The 23,703-nt window shown below is 42.3% G+C and overlaps 1 protein-coding gene and 1 long non-coding RNA gene across 5 annotated transcripts; one reads left to right on the forward strand and one right to left on the reverse strand.

Annotated features, from left to right (window-relative positions):
* The first annotated feature begins 156 nt into the window (after positions 1 to 156).
* Positions 157 to 22,963, forward strand: suox (sulfite oxidase). Of its 3 annotated transcripts, none has more exons than XM_063215580.1 (5): positions 157 to 261; positions 11,871 to 11,941; positions 14,806 to 15,007; positions 17,066 to 17,356; positions 19,557 to 22,963. In XM_063215580.1, the coding sequence occupies exons 2-5, from the start codon at positions 11,883 to 11,885 to the stop codon at positions 20,787 to 20,789; spliced, it is 1,785 nt and encodes a 594-aa protein (XP_063071650.1). In that variant the 5' UTR covers positions 157 to 261; positions 11,871 to 11,882; the 3' UTR covers positions 20,790 to 22,963. The 3 variants fall into 3 exon arrangements, with proteins under 3 accessions (XP_063071650.1, XP_063071652.1, XP_063071651.1); XM_063215582.1 differs by lacking the exon at positions 157 to 261 and adding an exon at positions 5,146 to 5,267; XM_063215581.1 differs by lacking the exon at positions 157 to 261 and adding an exon at positions 5,285 to 6,645.
* Positions 2,052 to 4,867, reverse strand: LOC134462512 (uncharacterized). Of its 2 annotated transcripts, XR_010037536.1 has the most exons (5): positions 4,310 to 4,867; positions 3,673 to 3,725; positions 2,984 to 3,167; positions 2,511 to 2,606; positions 2,052 to 2,173 (listed from the first exon to the last, which is right to left on the reverse strand). It is a non-coding gene; the product is annotated as an uncharacterized LOC134462512 (long non-coding RNA). The 2 variants fall into 2 exon arrangements; XR_010037535.1 differs by having other exon boundaries at positions 3,673 to 4,867.
* Positions 22,964 to 23,703: the final 740 nt, after the last annotated feature.

Raw genomic sequence — 23,703 nt, forward strand, 5'->3', positions numbered from 1 at the left:
ACAGTGTCTGTCCAATAACTTTTATTTTTAACCACAATTAATGACATGTTTTCAATGAAAACAATTGGCTTTCTGCCATAGAGTGTACATAACTAACTCAATGCTTTCTCCTCATGATTGAAAAAAAATCTTTCTATGCCAAGTGACGTAAAAGTGTCCGCGTGCAAGAGTGGGGTCGACCTTCCTGGAGATTCCAGACCAGTCTCGCGCGTCAGTGAAGCTGGCAGGTCAGGAAGAGGACAGTGCTACTTCATGTCATAGGTTGGTACCACTGACGTGTATAGTATAACTGGACTGCGGAGTTCGATAGAACTCCATTCAACGGTTTTGAAGCAACCGCGGCTGATTTACTTCCGCCCCAAAAATGCGGAAATATAATAATCCCCTTGACAACGTTGAGCTACATTGCTGATAGGTCGACATCGCCGGCCAATCCACAAACAGACACTTCAAGACATGTCCCGCCCCTCCCACCCGAATATGACATGGCGTCCCCAGCAGAAATATTGAACCCACTTTTCAGCTGTGGAACTGGTCGACACAGAAACCCTTGATTGTCATAAAAACAGCAACACAAGTTCAAATGGAACTGGTGATCGGTAAGTATGGCAAATATACCATGCTATTAATAAAATGATACTTTGGGTTAACGAAACCTTGAAGAGCTTGTTATGATGACCATAATAATTTTAGCTTAGCATCTAACGTGAGCCAGCCGAGTGGCGAAAGACCTAGCTTACTATAAGTTACTTCACCACGTTGTAATGTAGCCGCAATTAAAGATAAATGGGAAGTTAGGCTACAAACAGAGCTGTACACAGAACATGCAGATGTGTCTTTGGGGTCGGCGTACCGTTTGGCAAAACATAATCCATGTCAGCAATACTCAGTATCAACATTGCTTTTGTATGAGAGCTCAGAAGTACATCTGCGTAAAATATTGTTTGGTTTGTGTCTGCCACACCAAGTTAATCCTCTACGGACATTTGTAAATAACTTTGAATGTTTGGGCATCAAATGACATGCAAAACCTTTCCGTTTGACAGACAAACCATGGACGCTGAAGAAAGGCTCCTCGACGCCAAGCTGTCATCCGGAAGATTGAAGATGAAGATTGACCATTTTTTTGCTGATCCCCCCCAGTTTTTGAAAAGATTCAGAATACAAAATCACTCTTAGAAGTAGACGGTATGGTAAACAAACCAAAGTTAACACCTTTCAGTTAGTAAAACATAGCTGGCCTACAGTAGGCTATGACTAAACATCTGGGTGTTTTGTATGCTTGACATAAAGATTAAAATGAAATATTCACCCTTATGTTCAGCTTTTTAAACTTGCAAATCATGGAGTGGACATTCTTCCCCAAGCTTGTAAGAAATGCATTACTTCAATCACACAGTGTCTCCCAACTTCTTTTTTGTCTCATGTACCCCCTAAGCATTTTTGTCATACCATGAGTACCCCCTCCCTCATGCTCTAGTCTACTGTATATCTTCCTCTATCCCAGTGGTTCCCAACCTTTTTCTTCAGGGACCCATATTTTTACCATTGTAAGCTTTGGTGACCCAATCATGCCAGCGCCCACGCGAGAGGGAGTCCCAGGCGAGAGGGAGTCATGCGGAAACTCATTAGAAAATTGTATTCCTCAATTTGTCTTCAGTCAAATATAGAATGACTGTTTAATGTGTCGCTTACATTTTGTTGCCTCTATGCATATATCAGTTTAAAAGCTTTACTTTGTCATATATTCAACATGGGCTATATGGTATTAAAACGAAACCCCTTAAAATCAAGAGGGCTTCGCGACCCACTGTGGATCTTTGGCGACCCATAAGTTGGGTCCCGACCCATAGGTTAGGAACCACTGCTCTATCCCAATATGATTATGCTCCATACATTTCTTTTTATTGATACCTGCCAATGCATGTACCACCTGCATTGTGTTCACGTACCCCTAGTGGTACATGTACCCCTGGTTGGGAAACACCGATCTAAACAGTTGTTACAATAGTGTGTTAACCAATATTACAAATTAAACAAAATGTGCGGGCTGCTGTATATAAGCATTTATTAACTGTGTTTCATAATTGCAATGGTTTTTGAAGCTGGTTCTGCATATCGGATCCTCTGTGGTGGTAGGATGCAGGCAGTAGCGTACTGTGCACATCTTCAGCTGTAACGATAAATACAAATCTATTTAAAAAAAAATAATTAATGTAACATGAACATAATTGAAGCATATCACTGGTATATATAGAGTAACTATAACATTTCAGTGTCTACAAATGTCTACATTTGTTTAAAAAGGAAAAAACCCATGAACATCCTTCTCAAAAAAGTTTTGGGTGCAGGACTAACAAAGTCAAATGACAACTGAAAATTAAGTCTGCTCACCAAGCTCCTGTTTTACTTATTTAATGTGATGAGCTTGAAGTGCAGACTTCATTTTCAGTTTTCAAATGTCTTTATTGTCCCATTACATCTGCAGAAATATGGGGGTGTACACTCACTTGTGTAATACACTATAGATGTAAACAGAGACGTTGTCCAAGTCCTTGGTCATGTGATACCTGCTGCAGTGTACTCCACGTCTTCAGACCGCTCCGCTGTAAATAAAATAATGGCATATGAAGTGTGATGAGAATACGTCACCGTTTGATACACCAACAACTTAGGTTCATGGGAAGAAAACACAATAGATAAGGAGATGGGCTGCTCATGTTTCAAAGCATGCTGCCTAATCAGTGAAAATCATGGGGTGGTAGTTTCATGGTGTGGGCATGCATATCTGTCAATAGAATTGGTACCCTTGTAATTATTGAAGATAGTGGCTACTGACAAAATGCTAAGAGTTTACTACGCTTGATGTATACTTTTATCCAGTCCAATTACTTTTTGTCCCTTCAAATTGGGAGGCACATGTAAAAATAAGTGATAAGCTTTGGATGAAAGCATTGGCTGAGTGTAGTGTAATGTTACATACCGGGTACTATATAGTATCATAGATGGCAGCAGGCTGGTCGGGTCCTCAGTTGTGCACTGGCAACAGTGGCTGGTCCTTGTCCGTGTCTCTATGGGGCCTCTTCTCAGGTCAGAGTGACAATCCTTGATGATGTTGACTATGGTGAGACCTGCTGGCGTGTAGCCTACTGTACATTTTCAGACATCTGTAAAGAAAATGATGACAAACGAAGGGTGATGAGAACAACATATATGTCATTACTCACAAGCAGGTAATTGGAGTGCTTCTGGGTCTTCACCTTTTTTCCTTGGTGCTCATCAGTGTAGAGGCTCTCAAACTTGGTCCAGGAAGACAGATGCTGAGGCACTCAAGGTTGCAATTCTTTAAAAAAAAACTTTTTTATTTGGCTACAATGCCTACGCGTTTCGGCCCTTATGGCCTTCTTCAGGGCGTATCAAGGATACAAGCTTGATACGCCCTGAAGAAGGCCATAAGGGCCGAAACGCGTAGGCATTGTAGCCAAATAAAAAAGTAAAAAAATTGCAACCTTGAGTGCCTCAGCATCTGTTTTCCTGGACCATATTTCATTACTATTTTATTACTAATATATAAACACATGCAGAGTAAGCAGATGATGGTGTTAGCTTTACATTGGAAGGTCTCTGGTCTTAACTCAGGAGCATACTTTAAGGATTTGAAACTTTACTTACCTGACAGTGAGTCCTGGCTCTGTTTTCCAGGTGAAGTGTGGTTTGTTGTTTGCCTACAGAATGAAACCATGTCACATGAGGATGGGGAAATGTTTACTACACAATGCACTCGTCAGTAGGCCTACAATTAAACATTAATGACACAATTTGCATTACACTATGCACTCGTCACTCAGTACAGTCAACATTAATGACGCAATTTGCATACTGAAAACGAACGTACCAATGACCATCATTTCATCACCAACTAGCAATTTGGCAACACAGAAACAAACAATATTTAACAGTTGACGGAGGAACACAGCTAGACTACGTTGCTTTTCCGATGTGGCCACTGGCCAGCATAGTGCCAGAATGGTAGTGAAATGTTTACTCATCTTGATGTAAGGACTTGGCTACGGTACGGAAGGAGATAATTACACCTGACGCACGCCAAACAGACACATTTTGCTTTCAAAAGCAATGGCATTCAAATTATAATTAAGTTACTTGACAAGCCGACAGATCATCAAACACTGAAAGATCAGCATGCTGTCTTGGGCTAATAACAAGCTAGCATTGTCGTACGTGTTTGTTTAACAAAGCTCAGTCATTTTGGTCAATCAGCCACGTATATACATGTTTTTATTTTACTTACCAAAACTGCAGAGGTCCTTACAGAGTACGGAGAAGTACATCCAAAAGTACAACAACGCATATTTGTGGGGAAAGTGTACCAAAATTAAATAACCCATCGCAGTAATGAAGCTGTTGAAAGCAGAGCTGGTTGAAAGTAATGCAGCAGGGAGGGAGGGGGCTTCCCCTGGAGACGCTGCGAGACTCGCCCTTCTCCTTGACAACGGCCTGCCTGTCAATCAAAACAATAATTCTAAAGAATGGCAACTGCCAATCAACCCAAATAGCCATGCTCATTGGTCATTTAAACTATTTTAATAGCTTTCTTAAATAAAGGGTCAGCCCGAAAAAAATATCTGGGTTGTTTGGGAGGGAGGGGAGACTACCGTTTTAACGAAACAGGGCCGACTCGGCAAGAATTGCCTAGGAACTATATGGCTTCAAGTCCACCATAGAGATCAATGGAAAAAGGCGCTCTACTTCCTTCTTCCGCCCAAAAATCGTCCCATGTCCCGCCCCCAGCCGTTGCTTCACAACACATCGAACATCCGCAGTCCAGTTATACTATACACGTCAGTGGTTGGTACATCACTTTGAGGTCATTGGATAATTACCAATTCATCTGTTTAAGATGTATTAAGCCGCATGGCACATATGTTACCAGAAATCGATTATTTGTTGAACTGCCTATCTGTAGGCTTAGCATGTTAGCTATTTGTAGCAACCAGAGGTAAAGGCATTTGCAGGGTTTTGAGAGTAAAGCGCTTGACTTTAAAGTTTAGCTGTGAATGTTGCATATTAGTTCATTCAGTAGTTGATTCGGTTGCTATATTATACATGGTGTGTTTGTCTCATCCTCATCAGTCACCACCCCTGGGCAGGTCTTGACATTTCGTAACTCGCCATTGAGTTAGCCAGAGTGGCAGCTCATAAAAAGTTAGACTACCCCGAAGCAAAAGGCTACGACTAGACCTGTAACGGTATGTAGAATTATATAGAGTTGCTGGGTATCTCTTTCGAAGAAACTAAATGTCAAACCTTGATGATAACCTGGTCATCTTGATCAAGCGGCGTATTTGGCTCTGATCCTGATTGAGCGTGTGTCAATACACGATAAAAGATATTATGTAGCCAGTGTTAACTGTTACACGTTGTTGGAAATATTTGTATCAATTTGGATTGGGGAACGTCACAGTGTTGCATACCGATGGTAAGATGCCTCAAAATTCTTATACTATAGTATTTGGTATTCATTCCTCATTATCTCAATATTCCTTGTTTGAAAACGCATGAACGGCAGTTGCAGAGACTTGAAGCTGAAGTGAACTGCTCCGTTGTCATTTTGATTTATTCGTAAGGCATTCCATCGCAGCGTTTTGCACACGCGATTTTCCTTTCCATTTTCAGTTTAAAGTATTTTTTTATTTGCAGCCATCCATTATTTTCAGTATGATACAGTTATAGGCGCATGGGCCAACACTCCTAACGAAATTGCACGCACAGCACAAGCAACAGCAGTTCTACTTTGATCAGCATCTTGATTGTACTGCCATGTAGAACTACTAACAGCTCAGCAGCTGCCAGGGTCAGTATGTGGGCAACAGCAATATTGTGGTCCAGGCAGTGTTGGCAATTCCAAAAGTACCTACCGTACTTATGCATGATGGCAGTCTATTATGCACGGCTGTGAAGTGTTGTTATCAGCATCAGAAACACCTCTATTGCCGCCAATAAACCATTTAGGGACTGCCAAGTTATAAATAATAACTTATTGACCTTTTCACACTTGGATATTCTGTAATTGATAGGGCATGGTAGTACTGCTTATTTGCTAGCCATATAGGGGGGCTTGTCGCCACAGCATATTTTGTTCTTATGAGGGGAAAAAGAATACACAGTTGATTGGTCCAGATGCAAGCAGTGGCTTGACCATGTAAATGTCAGCAAAGTTAAGAAAGTTTAGATTCCAATTCCCTGTTACATACTGTGTCTTCGCTCAGTGTTATGTGAATAGGGAATCTGTTGCATAGCTCAAGTCTGAAGTCAAGTCTCAAGGTTTTTTGTGCCAATGCCAGACCTCCCCTCTAAAGCACGCCCCAGCTTTTGGTTGGGTTTCCACATGTTTGGACGTGGTTCCTGATTGGTCCATGAAAGAGGTGTTGGACTTGTTTGTGTAAGTCCCATTGGCCTGTTAGCGGGAACATGAGTTGGCAGAGTTTTGAAGAATTGTAAAACCAGCCGGTTAGGGTGATAAAAAACCTTAATCATAAATGGCCTGACATAAATGTCCAAAAAAGGTCCTTGGATTGGAAACATAGCAGACATTCAACCGTCTAGACGCCTGAACTGCGATTTTAGGTGACAGTATTTATCCCCATTTCACTCCCTTGTATCAACTATAGCCTAAATCTGAGTAGTTTTTTGTGGTAAAATATGTTGGTCTAATTTCCAGCTTATGATAATACACCTCTTATACTGTTCATCATTATTGCTGTTTTAATGCATTCTTATTCAGCACTCTAGGAAAGTAAATCCATCATATACGTTAATTATGTTTAAAGCTAATGTGGTGTAATTTCTTGTAAGTAGGCCTTCTTGTCTTGTCTTGTCTAAACAACATGCTGGTCAGAGAAAGCATGAGGGCAACGGTGGGTGTTGCTTAATGTGCTGTGATGACAGGTTTGGCTTTGCGCGACATGAAGGAAATCCGACTTAAACCTCCTCCACAGTTTTGGTTTGTGGTCATGGCAGTGAATGCCTGTGGCAGTGCTTGAAAGTGATGTGTTGTAATGTATTATAATGAATTGAGACGACATCTGTCTTGTCAGTGCCTTATTTCATTATTGTCACGACTAACATTTTGGAAAAGGAATATATGACAGAAGAAATCACAATATATTTTGTACATGTTTATATTCACATGCTGTCTCGCCTGTTTTGTTTGTTTGAGATATTATGTGGACCTTTATGCCTTTATTCAGATTGGAAAGTGTGACAGGGGACAGGAGGTCAGTGGGAGAGCGAGATGAGGTTGGGTTTGGGAAATGACCAAGGCTGGGCTCGAACCTGGGTCCCCATGGGCATGTACCATAGCCTACATGTGGTCAAGTGCCTACATGTGGTCAAGTGCCCTCTTTTGTTTATTTAAAGAAAGGCCTGTCAGACTTGCACTTGGAGATGGCCTGCATCAGCATCCGTTCCTGTGGGGTCTATTCTGTAAGGGGTTTGGTTTATTGCTGGGTTGATAACATTGTTTGCTGGTGGCTCAGTGTCTCTGTGCACTTAAAGATATACGACCTGACAGGCACACACTGACGTTGCCGCTTCCGTTTGCTAATGTTTACAGTAGCTGCTGTGACTTAGCCCAACCAACGGCTTGTCATGCAAACTTGTTATACAAACAAGATGCTGGGAGTGCTGTTTGGATGTTGAAATTATGCACTCCTCTGGTGCTGTTCAGCATGGAGAGCCTATGTATTATCAAAGAAAAGACCGTCCTGAGGTGCTCAAGAGGATAGTTACTATTAAATGCCTTTATGCTTATTGGGCTAGCGGTTTTGGCCAGCATAGGCTTCAGGGTTTCCCCCAGCACTTTATTGCTAAGGCGGCCACCTTGACAAGAAACATCTACCACCTTGACTAGGTCCCCTACGGGTCTGGCTGCGCTAGGCTAAGGGCAGGTTGCTGTGCTGTTAATTGGGCAAGTCACTTTAATGTTAACATGGGCAGTGCTGATGGCTGCTGTATTGGAAACGGTGTGGGCGGCTCCTGCTTTAGCAAAGAATAACTTATGTTGAGTAGAGTAGAGTAGAGTAGAGAAACTTTATTGATCCCCAGGGGGAAATTCAGGTGTCAAGTAGCTACATAAAAACAAACACAGACACACAGACACACACACACACACACACACACGCCAAGAGGCTCCAGATCTGGGCCAGCTCTGGCATCTCAGGCAGTCCAATCCCCAATAATGATGTCCTTCTTAGTGTCCTTCTGTATACTGTTAAACAGTTGAATGGCCCAAGGGACAAAGGACCTCCTTAGCCTGTCTGTCCTGCAGGTGAAAGCACGGAGTCTGTGACTGAACAGACTCAGTTGGTTAGTGAAGGTGGCGTTAAGGGGGTGATGCTGATTGTCCATAATAGAGTCCAGTCTGCTCAGTGTTCTGCTCTCAGCTGTTGAGGTGAGTGACTGCAGGTGGGGGCGTTATGGTAGGGCTGCACGGTTGTGGAAATATTATAATCACGGTTTGGGTCGAAATTGAAATCACAATTATTTATCATGATTATTAAACAATTATAAAGAACTGAATTTTGTGCAGAATGTTATTCAGAATCACAAAATGAAGTATAAACAATAATGTTAGGCATGAACAAAATAAAACTGAATCGTAATAGCTACGTAAAAGTCAATTGCATGAAGCTTAGGTGGGCCTACATATTTTTTTGACAGAAATAACTGTCAACATGTTCTGGCTTCAAGGACGCCCAAAGGCAGGTCATTATATTCCCCCCTGTGCAATCACAATTAAATCGTCATGAGCGGGATTTTTTTCTTGTTTTGGCCAAAACCGTAATTTTCAATTAATTTCGATTAATTATGCTGCCCTACGTCATGGGTCAGTGGGCTAAGGCGCCATACCAGTAGACCGGGAACCCGGGTTCAATTCCAACCCTAGGTTGGTTGGTTCACAAATTACAGTCCTTCCCTGTCTCTTTCCCCACTTGTTTTCTGTCTCTGTCCACTGTATTGTCTGGAATCAAGGCACAAAAGGCCCATAAAAGTTAACACCGGTAACTATATTAGCCTACAATTGGGTAGCTCCTCCCATTTTACATATTCTGCTTCTGACGTAGTGGTCCTCTTCATTAAGAGAATGAATTGTGTTCTGTTGAGAGGTTCCAGAACAGTGTGCTTGCTGTTGTTTTGCCGGTCGCCGTCTCTTTCCTCCTCTTTAAACCTTCTCCTCTCTGCAGCAAGCTCATCTGGTCATATGATCTGATATGATTTGTAGTCTGGAAAGAGGAAATGGTCATGGGCCCTGTCATTTCCTTGAGCTAGGCATACTATTTGAGGAACTTAAACCTATTTCAGCCGTCATTTTCACTAATTGAGTTTCAGTTAACATGTAGCAAGCATGGCATGCTTGATGCTTTACCAATACAACTGGTGATGTAAGTTAGGTGATGGTGTAAGCTTAAATCCTGTTGAGTCATCAAGAACCATCACGGCTGTGCCCCATATGCTCATTTGAAAAGGATTACACTACTGTACCGTCATATTCATCCTCTCTCTCTCTCTCTCTCTCTCTCTCTCTCTCTCTCTCTCTCTCTCTCTCTCTCTCTCAGCGCCTTTCAAGCTTAAGCCTCCCCTCACCCAGTTGTAGTGTTATCTTTTTGCTCTTATCGTGGGATTTGCTTATCTGCTATTGAAAGGCCATATAACAGCAAATGACATGGTTATGTCTACACGCAAGCCATGTTTTCAAGATTATAACTGTATGAGTCACTTTTGCATGGACACGTTCAGTTAGATGAAATACGTGAAGGTTGGGGCAACATGGCTCAGTGGACTGGTAAGCCTGGGAATCGGGTTCGATTCCAGATAGTTTCCTGTTCCTTCCCCGTTTCTCTCTCCCCACTTAGTGTGGTCTCTCTCACTGTCCTGCCTGATTAATAGAAGTAAAGAAGCCGAAACAAGAGAACAATTTGAAGGTGTAGCAGGCTGCCTCAAAGGCCCTGAACCTTTTAATAGATAATGAGTTGTGTAGTCTAAAGCAACCGTAAGGTCACAAGTTGTTGCCATGGCTGCTGACCCCCGCTCACATGGGTAGCAAGTGAAATGCAGAGGTTGGATTTCTTTTTGTCAACTGTTCGCTCTGTGCTGTGGAGGGATATGTGTGACCACAATGTCCAATGGAAATAGCTTGCATTATTTAACATGAAGTGTGGTAGACTGACAACATTATGTTCAATCAGCAAATACTTATTGTATCTTTCTGTACCTTGGGGTCACACAATTACCGTGTGCTAATTTGTCCTCTTTAATGGTAGTTTATGAATGCTAGTTTAGGTCATCAACTTTGCCTCTGAAGTCCTGATGAATTGGCAAAGCAGTATTTAGCTTGGGAAAGTTGGCACTACACGTAGTGCTCGGCCATCTGTTTTGATGTGCTGATGAAGGCCTGAAACAGATGCCATAATGACAAGTTACAATGCAATAGCCTCTCAGTCCTTTGAGGGTCGTTCCACGTCAAATCATCAGGAGCCCGCGCACTTAGGTCTCAAAAAATTCTGAAAATATTACCAAGTGTACCCATGGTACTTAAGAGAAACACTGTAAATGTATTTGAATGTAAGATGTCTACTCTCCGTGTTACAGCCAATTTTACTGGGGGAAGGGGGTGCCCATTTTGTGCACACTCTTTTTTTTGTCAATGTTCACAAGCCCATAGCTCAAGAACTAAAACATTTGGGAAGCTCAAATTTGGCATGCTGGTACATAGATCGGAATCATTTGTTGCAAAACTGTCAGTTTTGGTCTGTATGACCTTGCAGCGTCATAGCATTCCCTCAAAGATACAAATTTTACTGGACTTTTTGGCTGTGCTCTGTTTAGGCCTTCAGAAGACATATTTGTGCCCAACATAGTCTCATGATTTTTTCCCTTGTAGATACAAGTAGAAACACTCTCAAAAAAGCAATAAATAGAAAGGAAACCCCATCAGTGTTTGACCAGAAGTCACAAGTCTGACAAATCATTTTGGGTGTCATTTTCAGAGCCCCAGAACACCTTGTGGGATTGTTGACAGATTTTTTTTTTTTTTTTCGTCATTCTCCATGAAGTATTCTTTTTAAAAATGCCAATGAGACTTGTCTTATGTGATGTTTTTAATTTCCACCCTGAACATGGGCAAAATGCAAAAAGAGAGCAACATGATTTCTATACATCTTACACTCAAATAAATGTACAGTGTTTCTCTTAAGTACCATGGGTACATTTGGTAATTTTTTCAGATTTTTTTGAGACCTAAGTGCGCAGGCTCCTGTTGAATTGACATGGAATGACCCTTGAAGCAATGCTGAGATATCAGATGTTTATGATGTCTGGGTCCACTTGACCTGAAAGTTCAACGCTTATTTAACACAGGGACAGCCTTTATTAATAACATTAGGTTTAAAGCATAACATATATAAGATTAGCATGAAAGCTACTTTCCACCAAACTAGTGCACCAAAGCGATCAAATTGATGTTTACCACCAGGCTGGAATGATTTTGCAGCAGATTGTGTTGCTTGTCTGCTCAGAGATTCTGCTGAACAAGCAGCTGCTTGTTTTTCTAATATCTGTTATTTATTGACCAATTTGATTAGATTAGATATACTCTTAATAGCCACATGTCATTAATTCCATTGTTCCAGCAGTCATAAAGCACACACTGTACTCCAACACAATACATTATGTATTCTTAAAAAAAAAAAAAGTTTAATATGTTCATAAAGCCTGAATCCACTGTGTGTATTCTGTAATATTGCTGTCAATGGTAATGTTGCTGTGTATCTCTCTGCCTCTGTGTGTTGTAGATCACTAATGCCATGCAGCACCTGAGACACTGCCAAGGGCTTGCTCGAGTTGGCCTACTCGGGACACAAAGGTACAGCACGTCTGCATATTGCCCCCACCACTGACCTCACCAACCTGACTTGTGAAATGTTACGGTTGCCGACTCATAAAATTATATCTATAAAAGCGAATCAATAACATTTTATTTCCTTTTAGCCCTTCATTCAGAATAGTGTCTGTTCTGTGTAAATTAAGTTGTCCCTCATCCTTGTTTTTCTTTTACTCAGGTTTGACAGTGATTTCCATTTCACTCATAGCTATTTCCTGTATTTGTAAATTGTATAAAATAAGATGTCCTTCCCCTTTTTTCTTTTGCTCCAGTTAGTCAGTAGATTCCATTTCACTCATTTCACAATTTCCTTTTTAATCAGCTCTTCTCTATGTTTCCACTGTGGTGAATACACAGTTTGATATCAATACCTGCTTCTAAATGAGGCACTAACAATGCAAGTGTATGAACAGCTAGATAGGATAGAGAAATGTTTCCTACAAAAACTATCACCACATACAGTAAGAGAGGATTCTGTGCATACTTGGTGCTTTGTGAAACCAAGGTTGGATACAATACTACTGTGTGTTGCATACACAATGAGGTGTTAATGTAAGGAACAGGAACTTAATCCCCTATGAATCATATTTGGACACTTAACACACTGTGGGTTAGCCTTGGCGAAAGCCGACTGTTGACTCCGTCAAACCGTCTGGAACAAGCTAAGAGGAATCTGTTTCCATGGAGGGTGGGAAATGGTCTGACCTTACTCTGCAATTTAAATTCATTGGAGTCCCGAATTCAAATTCAAATTGTGCTTTATTAGCATGACTGTTACGATACAGTGTTGCCAAAGCATACAAATAACAAGACAAAAGTGTGAATAGTGTTACCTTAATTTATCAGTAACGGATTCCACGGGTGAGTTCTGTGTCACCTCTCTCAACTGTTTGCTGATTGGTAGAGCCAAGCTAGGCCAGACTATGTACGGAGCCAAAATCTTTCGGTGGAAGTGTGTGGGATGGCGTCATCAGGCTAACTGTGGGTGAATGCTTTGCCGTGGCGGACAGACTCTCAGGCTCTGATCAGTCAACAGGTGTATCTTGGAGAGTGGCATCGTAAAGTTAATCATTTCTAACCAGAAGCCGACATAGCAACTTGTTGAAAAAAAGCACGGAGTCTGCACTATTTCAGTGAATTTCGCCTTATTTCAGGGAATTCTTTTCATGCTTTTATTGCACAGTGGATTTTTACTAGTTTCATAATTGATTATTGTGGTTTTCATATATTCATATGTTGTAGTGTTTAACATGGTTTTGGTCTCAATGTTCACTGATCACACAACTCAGACACTTTGTCCAAAAACACGGTGTGCTGTTTATTTTCATAATGGACAAAACACAAAAACATTTCTGTTCCATGTAACCCACATTTTAATCAAGTCTAATCATAATGTAACATCATAGATTAGTGCGATAACCAAAGACGATATCAGTGGTACCAGTTTTATATCTGCCCAAAATGGAAAGTTTTAATACAGTATGGTAACTAAATTTTCTCCCATGGGAGACCATGCCCCAAGACTGCTTGTAACTGCAATATTGAAAGTTGGCTGCAGTGTTGTTGGGGTTTTTTTATAATAGTTTTTTTTATAGTTTGTTTTCAGATCGTGAAGAATTGTTGTGTTTACAATCAGGAAAGTCATGAAATCCATTGGCCATATGATATGATATGATGTGATATGCCCCCGGACCCCCCTACCACAGCTGGGGCCTACTACAAAGCTGGCTCAGGATAAGTTAAGGTTAAGTTAAGGGGTAAATCATCTAATACAAGAGCTTTTCTTAAGGCTCTTCTATTAGATGATTTACCCCTTAACTTAACCTTAACTTATCCTGAACCAGCTTTGTAGTATAGGCCCCAGCCCTTTCCAGTGATGTTTGCCCGCTGCCCCTTTTTTTCGCTTCCCCAAACCTCTTACTATAGCTCCGCCTATGGCCATATCCATTGAAGCTGACAGGGGGAGACAAAGTTGTGTCGGGGGGCCCAGATTTTGGTCCTCGTTACATTGCATGTATTTGGTCCAGCCCAGCCATAGCTGTCAGCGGCCCCGGCCATATCAGTGGTAACAAGGCTGTTACAAACGGGTAACATGAAAGGGGTCAGACGCAAAATCAAGGCTCAACAAAAGGATTTTATTTACAGAAAGTCTAGGGGTTTAACAAAATGTACAAGAGCTCCAAGCTCAGGATCAAAAATCAACCAAGAGATCAACAATTGCAAAGGCAAAGCCCGAAAGGTAAACAAGACAATAGAGTGTCAGCAAAACCGGAGCGAGAGGAAAGTGCTGCAGAGCGTCTGGAGAGCAGTCCCTAACTGAAGATCCTCTGGTCTTTTATATCCCCAGTTGCAGATGTCCTCAATTAGCTCCAATCAGCCAATCAGCAAGTAGAAATCCTGGGGTGGCAGTGGTAAAACAAAATGCACATTGTAATGGGAAGACAAACAACCAGGGCCCATAACAAAGGCAAACAGTCCTATTCATGTAAATAAACAATGAACTTTTTGTTTTTACAAGAAGTAGGCCACAACCCATGCCACTAGCCTTTATTAGTTGGATTTTGATGCATGCTGCTTTTGACTTCATCATCTGAATATACAGGATAGGGTTACTAGGCAACCTGTGGTAAGCATGTGGAAGGATACACAGTTTCACTTCAGCTCTTTTTAATAGCTCATTACTCAACAGACTAGTAACCACCACCCTTTTGAGAATGGACAAAACATCTTTGTTTGCCAGCCTTTTGTTGTGATTTGAAATAATAATAATATATTTTTTAAAACATGTTGATGTACACATTATGTATTTTGCCATTTATTAATGGCTGTTGCATGTTATTCTTCAGGGCCCAGCTCTTGAAGGATGTAGCACCCGCAGTGGCAGCATGTGCGGGTCCCTTGGCTGGACGCTGGCAGAGGCGTGGCAACTCCTCCAATGACCAGTCAGGGCAGGCTCACAGCGGCTTCAACCCCAGGTGGCCACACCTGCTAGCAGGACTGGTGGCTGGGACAGGGGCCGTCTTGGCATATGGCCTCCGCAACAGTCAGGTAGGTGGTGGTGACTAATGATCTGTTTGTCTTGACGGCAAACCTGGTAATCGGGATGGATTAGCGTTTTCAAAGTTTCAGTCGTCTAGGCTGATAAGTATTGCATTGTGAACGTTTTTTTTTTCAGGGAAAAGTAATCAGTGAGAGCATGGTTACTATTGGCCAGAGTTTAGAAAAATACATTGAGTAACAATAGGTACAGTCCCAGGAAAAAGTTTGTACACCCTTTGAAATGTCTTACCTGTCTGTCAAAATTGGTCATAAAACATGGTCTGATCTTCCCGGAAATCGCAAGAAGGAACAACCAGAGTCTGCTTTAATTAATTCAACCCAAACATTTACAAGTTTTCATATTTTCATTGGCCATAAGATGTAAACATTCACAGGATAGCAAGGCATAAGTAAGTACACCCTTGCATTCAATAGGTTTTAACCCTAAGTTAGTCGCAATAACCTCAACCAGATGTTTCCTGTAGTTGCAGATCAGATTAACAAAACAATCTGGATGTATCTGGTCTCCCTCTTCTTTAGAAAACTGCCTCTCATCAGCAAGGTTTGTGGGATGTCTGGAGTGCATAGCTTTCTTGACTTCATGCCATATAATCTCAATTGTTTTTTGTCAGGGCTTTGACTGGGCTATTCCAGAATGTGTATTTCATTATTATGAAGCTATTCTAAAGTCGATTTGCTTCTAAAGTATGGGTTGTTGTCACATTTCAGCACCCATCCTCTTGTGTGCTTCAACTGTGTGACAGACTACCTCACTTTTTTTCTGTAAAATATCTCGATAAACTTCTGAGTTCATTGTTCCACTGATGATGGCAAACTCAAAAGGGCCTGAGGCAGCAAGGTAGCCGCATATAATGATGCTCCCGCCACCATACTCAAAGGCGGAGATGATATTTTGGTGAAGGTGTGGTTCTCCAGTTCTCCTCCAAACATGACATTGTGTGTTCCCCTGAACAATTCAACTTTGGTTTCAGCATTGGTCTACAGAATATTTTGCAGTAATTCTATGAAGCATATAAATGCTTTTTCGCAAACCTCAAAGGTGCAGCAATATTTTTTTGGACAGGAACCCCATTAATTTTAGATTGGCAGAATGAATCCCATTTTTAGCTATTCTTGGTTACATCTCCTCTTCTGAGTATGGTGGCGGGAGCATCATTATATGCGGCTACCTTGCTGCCTCAGGCCCTTGACAGTTTGCTATTATCAGTGGAACAATGAACTCAAGTTTATTGTGATATTTTAGAGAAAAAACGTGAGGTAGTCTGTCACACAGTTGAAGCACACAAGAGTATGGGTCCTGCAATGTGACAACAACCCATACTTTAGAAGCAAATCAACTTTAGAATGGCTTCATAATAATGAAATACACATTCTGAAATAGCCCAGTCAAAGCCCTGACAAAAAACAATTGAGATTATATGGCATGAAGTCAAGAAAGCTATGCACTCCAGACATCACACAAACCTTGCTGACGAGAGGCAGTTCTCTAAAGAAGAGGGAGACAAGATACAAACAGATTGTTTTGTTAATCTGATCTGCAACTACAGGACAAGTCTGGTTGATGATATTGCAACTAACTGAGGGTTAAAACCTACTTAATGCAAGGGTGTACTTACTTATGCCCTGTTCTCCTGTGAAATATTATGGCCTTATGACCAATAAAAATATGATAACATGTAAATGTTTGGGTGGAATTAATTAAAGCAGACTCTGATTGTTCCCTCTTGAGATTTCCGGGAAGATCCGACCATGTTTTATGATCAATTTTGACAAAAATGTAAGAAATTTCAAAGGGTGTACAAACTTTTTCCTGGGACTGTATATGAGCTGACTTTGGTTTGGTAAGTCTGTTTTTACCCTGTGGACGTTACTATTTTAACCTTCATTTTAATCGGCCTAGCAGCAGATGAACCCATTAATATGATGATAATAACCTCAGCAAAGTGAATATATAGTAAACTCTATCTTTCTCTCTGCCCCTACAATAATGTTTCAGGATTTAAATCTTTATTTCTTTTCCTTTTCCTCTTTCCTCCCCCACAACAGTCTGGGCAGGAGCGGATAGCCATCGAGCCGGCCTCCCAGTCCTCCATCGAGCCGGTCTCCCAGTCCTCCTTGCCCGTCTACACCCAGGAGGAGGTTTCCAGGCACAAGAACCTGGACGACGGCGTGTGGGTGACCTACAAGGGGGGCGTCTACGACATCACAGAGTTCATCAACATGCACCCGGGCGGCGATAAGATCCTCCTGGCCGCAGGGGGCGCTCTGGAGCCCTTCTGGGCACTCTATGCCGTGCACAGCCAAGAGCACGTGCTGGAAATACTGGCCGAGTACAAGGTTATATTTTTTAAACCTTTTTTAGATGCGTCCCACGCATCTCTATAAGAGGCTTTGGTGTCCGTCCGTCCGTCCGTCCGTCCGTCCCTCCGTCCGTCCGTCCGCCCTCCCGTGATGTGTTTCCCTCCCGTGATGCGTTTCTGAATTGTGATTCCCTCCTGTGATTCCCTCTTGTGTCCACAAGGTGGCAGTCGCTCAGTTTTGGCCTGGAGCTCATGCGTGCAAACCAACCGTGCTCTTTGCCAGTGAGAAAAACATGGCGGCACTTCCTGTTGATTTTCACATGAAAGTTTTGCTTAATTTAAAGTCCCTAAGCGACTATAAATGTTGTGGCTTCCATATATTGATGTAAAAGTGCCCCACGAAGTAATGAAGCACAACAAAGTTACTCCACATTACCATTTGACCACTCGTTTTTCTATGCTAACAGGGTAGCTAATGTAGCATTGTAAATGATCCAGGGAGAAAGGGGGAAATGTTGTGATTTCAGTCCGCCTGAGGCAACGATTTTCGTGGGGAAGATGACCTGCATCTCGGTGGCATTGAACCACGCCCCCGTGCCTTATTTGGCTCGCTCAGCACGTGCGTCCTCAGTCCAATCGCAATGCTTTATTTTCCCCAGACGTTTAATCGCATTTAAGTGAAAGTGCCATGTATACACATCGCAAAATAACTCTTAATCCGATCTATTTAAATCGCATTTATTAAATCGGACTTAAAAACATCATGTACACGTAGCCAATGTCTCATTGATTACTTTATGGAACTTACGGTTTGTCTGTTACGGTCCACGAAGACAATATCCACGTGAAAACGCAAACGCCTGCAAACCACTGTTTTGACAGAAATACAGTTCACCTGTCGCCTACTCTGTTTTCTTCCCAAAGCGGCATTTAAAAGTATTCCATGAAATCCAACATCAACGTCACTTCAAATAGGTGACAGCATCATGCTCACACATGAAATAACACTTCAGTGAGGGGGGGACATCACTGCTCTCATATTAAAGTGAAAAGAGAATTTCACATTTTAGTTTATTTAATGTAGGCCTATGCAAAATTGCAAATAGCCTATTCATTGAAATCTGTCCAGAAAGGGTTGTAATGTTTGCCTGTTGTTTATGTTTGTAAATTAAAAAAAAAAAAAAAAAAAAAAAGTGATTTAAAAAAAAAAAATAGCCTAACAAAAATAGAGATTTTATGTTAAAAAAAATGTGATATGGGATGGGCCCCACATTGCTAAATGTAGTGTAAGGGATTATTTTGAAAAGACAGTAACATGTAATCAGCAATGCATTACAGTTTTTCAGTAAATTGCCCAACACTGTTGAAATCCTATGGTACTTTTTCAAATCCAGGCTTATACAGTACATGGTAGGCTTATTGATAAATTGCCTTGACAGGTTATGAGGAGGCCAAGGGGGCGTTTGGGCAAAAAAGGTTCAGAACGGGCATAGACGGACGCATCTGTTGTCCGCCTGTCGGACTTGTTATGTCTATTGATGACTGGACAGTTGAGAGTATGATAGAAAATGAGTGGGAGAGAGAGATGGGGCCGGGTTGGGACAAATAAGGGCATAATCAGTTGCATGCAATACGTGGGGAAATGCAGACTACTATACAGACCCATAAGTTAAATGCTTAAGAGCAGCTTTTTGTGTTCAGTGCTTAAGAGGCTGTGATGGGCAACATGGATACAGAGGCTCTAATCCAGTGCCACATTCCAAAATACCCATTTTTACCTTTTCTGTTATTGTATTAAGTGTCAGTAGATTATAGCTTCTAAATCCAGGCTGCCCATGATTGATTGATTGATTGATTGCTTGATGTATTTATGTATATTTGGTAACACTTTCTATGAAGCCCATATCTATGGCGCATTATGAGCACATAAATAACAACTTATAATGCACATCATGATCATAGTGCATTATGACTACACTCATAGCGCTTCATGATGGAGTATATCAACAGTCATGAATGACTATGAATCTAGCTTATAATGCATTATGAATCTTAGTGTGTTTGAGTGCTCGTGACTGGTTATAAACTACAGGCAGTGAAGGGGCTTATAATACATCATAACTGTCATAATGCACTATGATTAATTATGATACACATTATAAATTGTTATAAATGTGCTCATAATGCGCTATAGATATGGGCTTCATAGAGAGTGTTACCGTATATTTTTCTCTAAGGTGGGCGAGCTGAACCCGGAGGACCGGAAGCGTCAGCAGAAGGTGTCGGACGCGTCGGACCCCTACTCCACGGACCCCGAGAGGCACCCGGCACTGCGCATCAACAGCGCGAAGCCCTTCAACGCCGAGCCGCCGCCGCAGCTGCTCACCGACTCTTACATCACGCCCAACGCCCTCTTCTTCAAGCGCAACCACCTGCCCGTGCCACAGGTGGACCCCAAGACCTACAAGCTGGAGATCGAGGGCCTGCCCAAAGGCTCTGTGTCGCTGTCACTACACGACCTGAAGACGCGCTTCCCCAAGCACACGGTCACAGCCACGCTGCAGTGTGCCGGAAACCGCCGCTCAGAGATGAACAGCGTCAAGCAGGTGAAGGGCCTGAACTGGGGCATCGCGGCCATCAGCAACGCCACCTGGTCGGGGGCGCGTCTACGGGACGTGCTGCTCGCGGCGGGCTACACCCCCGAGGTGGCCGCCAAGGCGCGCCACGTGCAGTTCGAGGGGCTGGACCGCGACGTGACCGGCACCACCTACGGGGCCTCCATACCGCTGGTCAAGGCTGTGAGCGAGTTCGGCGACGTGCTGCTGGCGTACGAGATGAACGGAGAAGACCTCCCTCCGGATCACGGCTACCCCGTGCGCGCGGTCGTCCCGGGAACGGTGGGAGCGCGCAACGTCAAGTGGCTGGGCAAGATCGTGGTGAGCGAGGAGGAGAGCAAGAGTCACTGGCAGCAGAACGACTACAAAGGCTTCTCCCCCAGCACCGACTGGGACACGGTCGACTTCAAGTCGGCGCCCGCCATCCAGGAGCTGCCCATCCAGTCGGCCATCACCACGCCGGCCGAGGGCACCTCCGTGGACCGCAGCATGGAGGAAGTCACGGTGAAGGGCTACGCGTGGAGCGGCGGCGGCCGCGAGGTGGTCAGGGTGGACGTGACGGTGGACGGGGGCAAGACGTGGCACATCGCCCAGCTCCAGGACAGCGAGAAGGGGCAAGAGGGCACGGCGCAGACCCCCCCTCCCCCCACGGGTCAGGCCTGGGCCTGGAAGCTGTTCGAGGCCACCGTGCCTCTGCCTCCCGAGCACCAGGAGCTGGAGATCATGTGCAAGGCCGTGGACAACAGCTACAACACCCAGCCGGACACTGTGGCTCCCATCTGGAACCTGCGAGGGGTGCTCAGCAACGCCTGGCACCGAGTCACAGTGAAGATAAACGAGGACAGCGAGGAGTAGTTCGTTTTCAAATAAAAGGAAGAGGTCCCGAGGCAACTTCGCTAGTTATTCGTCTCGTTTATTTGTACGACACGCACCAAGTCTTGTGCTTGAGTTGACATGCAGCATCGGTGTGTGCGGCTAAAATAAAAAGTGGCAGAGTTGCCTCAGGACCTTCCTTTTATTTGATATTTAAGCTGCCCCTTTCCCTTGAAGAGCACCTGCACTACAAGACCCAATGCATCGCTCTGACATATTGCTCTTAAAAAGTCAGGACTAGTAGTAGACGTTGAAGTTGGCGGGAAATACCATTGCTAGACTGACTATTAGGTGTGAGAGGGTTGGGTAGGACTAAAGCCAGAGTCCATCAGAGGTAGTAGAGACCCTACAGCTCTGTGGTGGCTTATGCAGTGTAGGAGGGTGGAGTTTATCTGGGATGACTTGAGCATAGCGCACAAATGACCAGTCTGCTGACAGAGCTAAGTGAAGCGGAGGTGATTCTAATCACTGCGGCCAGCTGAGGGGTATTCCAAGGCTCAGATTAAGTGATCCTTGAGGTAGTGGTAAATCTTCTAATAGAAGAACCTGAGGTCCTGTTTTCTTAAAGGCACACTGTGTGAGATTTGTAGTTGTTTATTTCCAGAATCCATGCTACCCATTCACTAATGTTACCTTTGTCATGAATACATACTACCACCATCAAATTCCAAGTATTAATTATGACTGGGAAATTTGAACTTTTCATACATGAAAAGAGGGATCTTCTCCATGGTCCGCCATTTTGAATTTCCAGAAATAGACATTTTTAGCTGCAAAAATGACTGTACTTTGGCCATACTAGAAAATATTAGGTTATTACTTAGTAACCCCGTTTCAATGAGCAGCATAGTTGCAGTACATTTTTGACCATTTCCTGCACAGTGTACCTTTAACCAAATGCCACCTCTATTTGCAGGTTCACCACTTTGTGTATGTTAGCCAGATTTATCATGCCATATTCTTGGAATACCCTTCCAGGAAGCTTTTTTTCCCTAGGAGAGCAACATCACAGATGGCCAAACTCGGCTTCTGATTGGTCGAGCTTCAAGATAACTTGCTAATTGGAACTGGCTCTATGCCCTGTGACAGGTTAGGTTTAGGAATGGTTTTGGTCTGGGCACAATTTCACAACCAATTCACCATTATGCCTATTTCTCTGCTCTTGGCAAAGCAGTAAAGCAGCTGACACATTGCTTTACTGACAGGTTAGGTTTAGGGGTGGTTTTGGATAGGGCACAGCAGAGCATTTTCTCGTTTGAAGCTCGACCAATCAGAAGTCGGGTTTGGCCATCTGTGGCGTCGCTCTCCTAGGAAAAAATATATGGCCTCCTGGAAGGGCTGGATCGCTTTAAAAAAAGTATTACGGTACTTCCTGTGTACCACATACACATGTACGATGATTCCACAGCGAGTGACAAACACATGGACTGTTATCATTATTTTGTCAAATGCTTATCAACCATAGACTGTATAGTCTGTTATCAACATAAACCAAAACTTTCATTTTTTAAATACAATAAATATGAATATATGTCTATATATAAAATATCCGCAATCCTTAAATGCTTCTGGAGCTGTAAACATACAATACATCTCTTCACAGTTTATGAAGGTTAATCTATGTACACTCAGAGTCATTATTTAAATGGAAGTAAATAAAGTCCAAATTTCTCAGGTCTGTTTGTGGAAATATTAACATGTTTGGGAGATAGAAAAACACATTACTAGAGTACTCATTTTCATCAATGGAATCCGAAATGCAAATAGATATGCAAATGAGTAGTCCATGCATGTAGAAAACAGAATGCAATAGACTCAGAAGGCAGATTTATGGTGGTTTAATATGTAAATGATATTTTATATACTTCCAAGTGCACGCTATATTTTCAGATGATTATCTTTTAAAAAGTTGAAGGAGTAACTGGAAAGAAATGAATTTTGTGACGGTGCCTAATCTTTTTCCTGTGGACTCCTAAAAAAAAGATGATTTAAAAACTTCTTCAGTTATTAATGTTAAATTATTTTTTTGCACTCTTGGTATGTAAGTGAACATATTCTGATCTTGGGAATTATGTCGTTTGATATTTGTATACATAAGAGATCACTACAACTCAATAAAGGGAGCTTTCAATGGAATGGTTCTTGCAACTATGTAATGTGTTTACACATTGTTTTTCTTCCCTTGCTTTTCACATTGTATTGATGTCTGTTTATGTATGCCTGATGTTGGCTGTGACAAGTCTGTGATGGTGAGAACGAATTGCCCCCTTTGGGACAATAACAGTCTATCTATTCTAGAAAATAACACATTTGGACCTCATCTTAAGAGACAAAAGAAAATAATTTCAACAGGTGTAGAAGCAACAATTGTATGTGAAGGTTGAAAACTACCGATAAGTTACCTTTACCGTCAGAAAACAGTCCAACAAACACTATCAGCAACCAGATTGGTAATGGAGAAAAATCTTCCTACCATATTGAGTTAATTTTATGACTTCAAGACTGTAGTTAGGTGCAGTTAAGATGAGCAAGTGTTTCTTAAAATGGTCCACAGTGGCCATGTGTCAGAAGTTCATATACAAGTGTAAATGTTCCTAAACATTTAGTCCAGTCACACCGCAACGGGGGCTCTACAGCCACACAGGGGGCATTAAACGTGCATTGTGTAATGTTTTTTGCTGATCATTTCCAGAATTAATACTACCCATTCACAAATGTTACATTTTTCATGAACACTTACCATCAAATTCTAAGCATTCATTATCACTGGGATGGCATGAAAAGGCGGGGGATCTTCTCCATTGTCTGCCATTTTGAATTTCCAGAAATAGACATTTTATTTGCAAAACTTACTGTCTTTTGGTCATACTAGTAAATATTAGTTTATTACTCAGCA

The sequence above is a fragment of the Engraulis encrasicolus genome, chromosome 14, assembly GCF_034702125.1.
Source record: "Engraulis encrasicolus isolate BLACKSEA-1 chromosome 14, IST_EnEncr_1.0, whole genome shotgun sequence".
Lineage (NCBI taxonomy): Eukaryota > Metazoa > Chordata > Actinopteri > Clupeiformes > Engraulidae > Engraulis > Engraulis encrasicolus.

Coding starts and splice junctions, on each gene's coding strand:
- suox (XM_063215580.1), top strand. CDS start 11,883: ATGCAGCACCTGAGACACTGCCAAGGGCTTGCTCGAGTTGGCCTACTC. Junction 11,942..14,805: donor GGCCTACTCGGGACACAAAG/GTACAGCACGTC, acceptor GTTATTCTTCAG/GGCCCAGCTCTTGAAGGATG. Junction 17,357..19,556: donor AAATACTGGCCGAGTACAAG/GTTATATTTTTT, acceptor TTTTTCTCTAAG/GTGGGCGAGCTGAACCCGGA.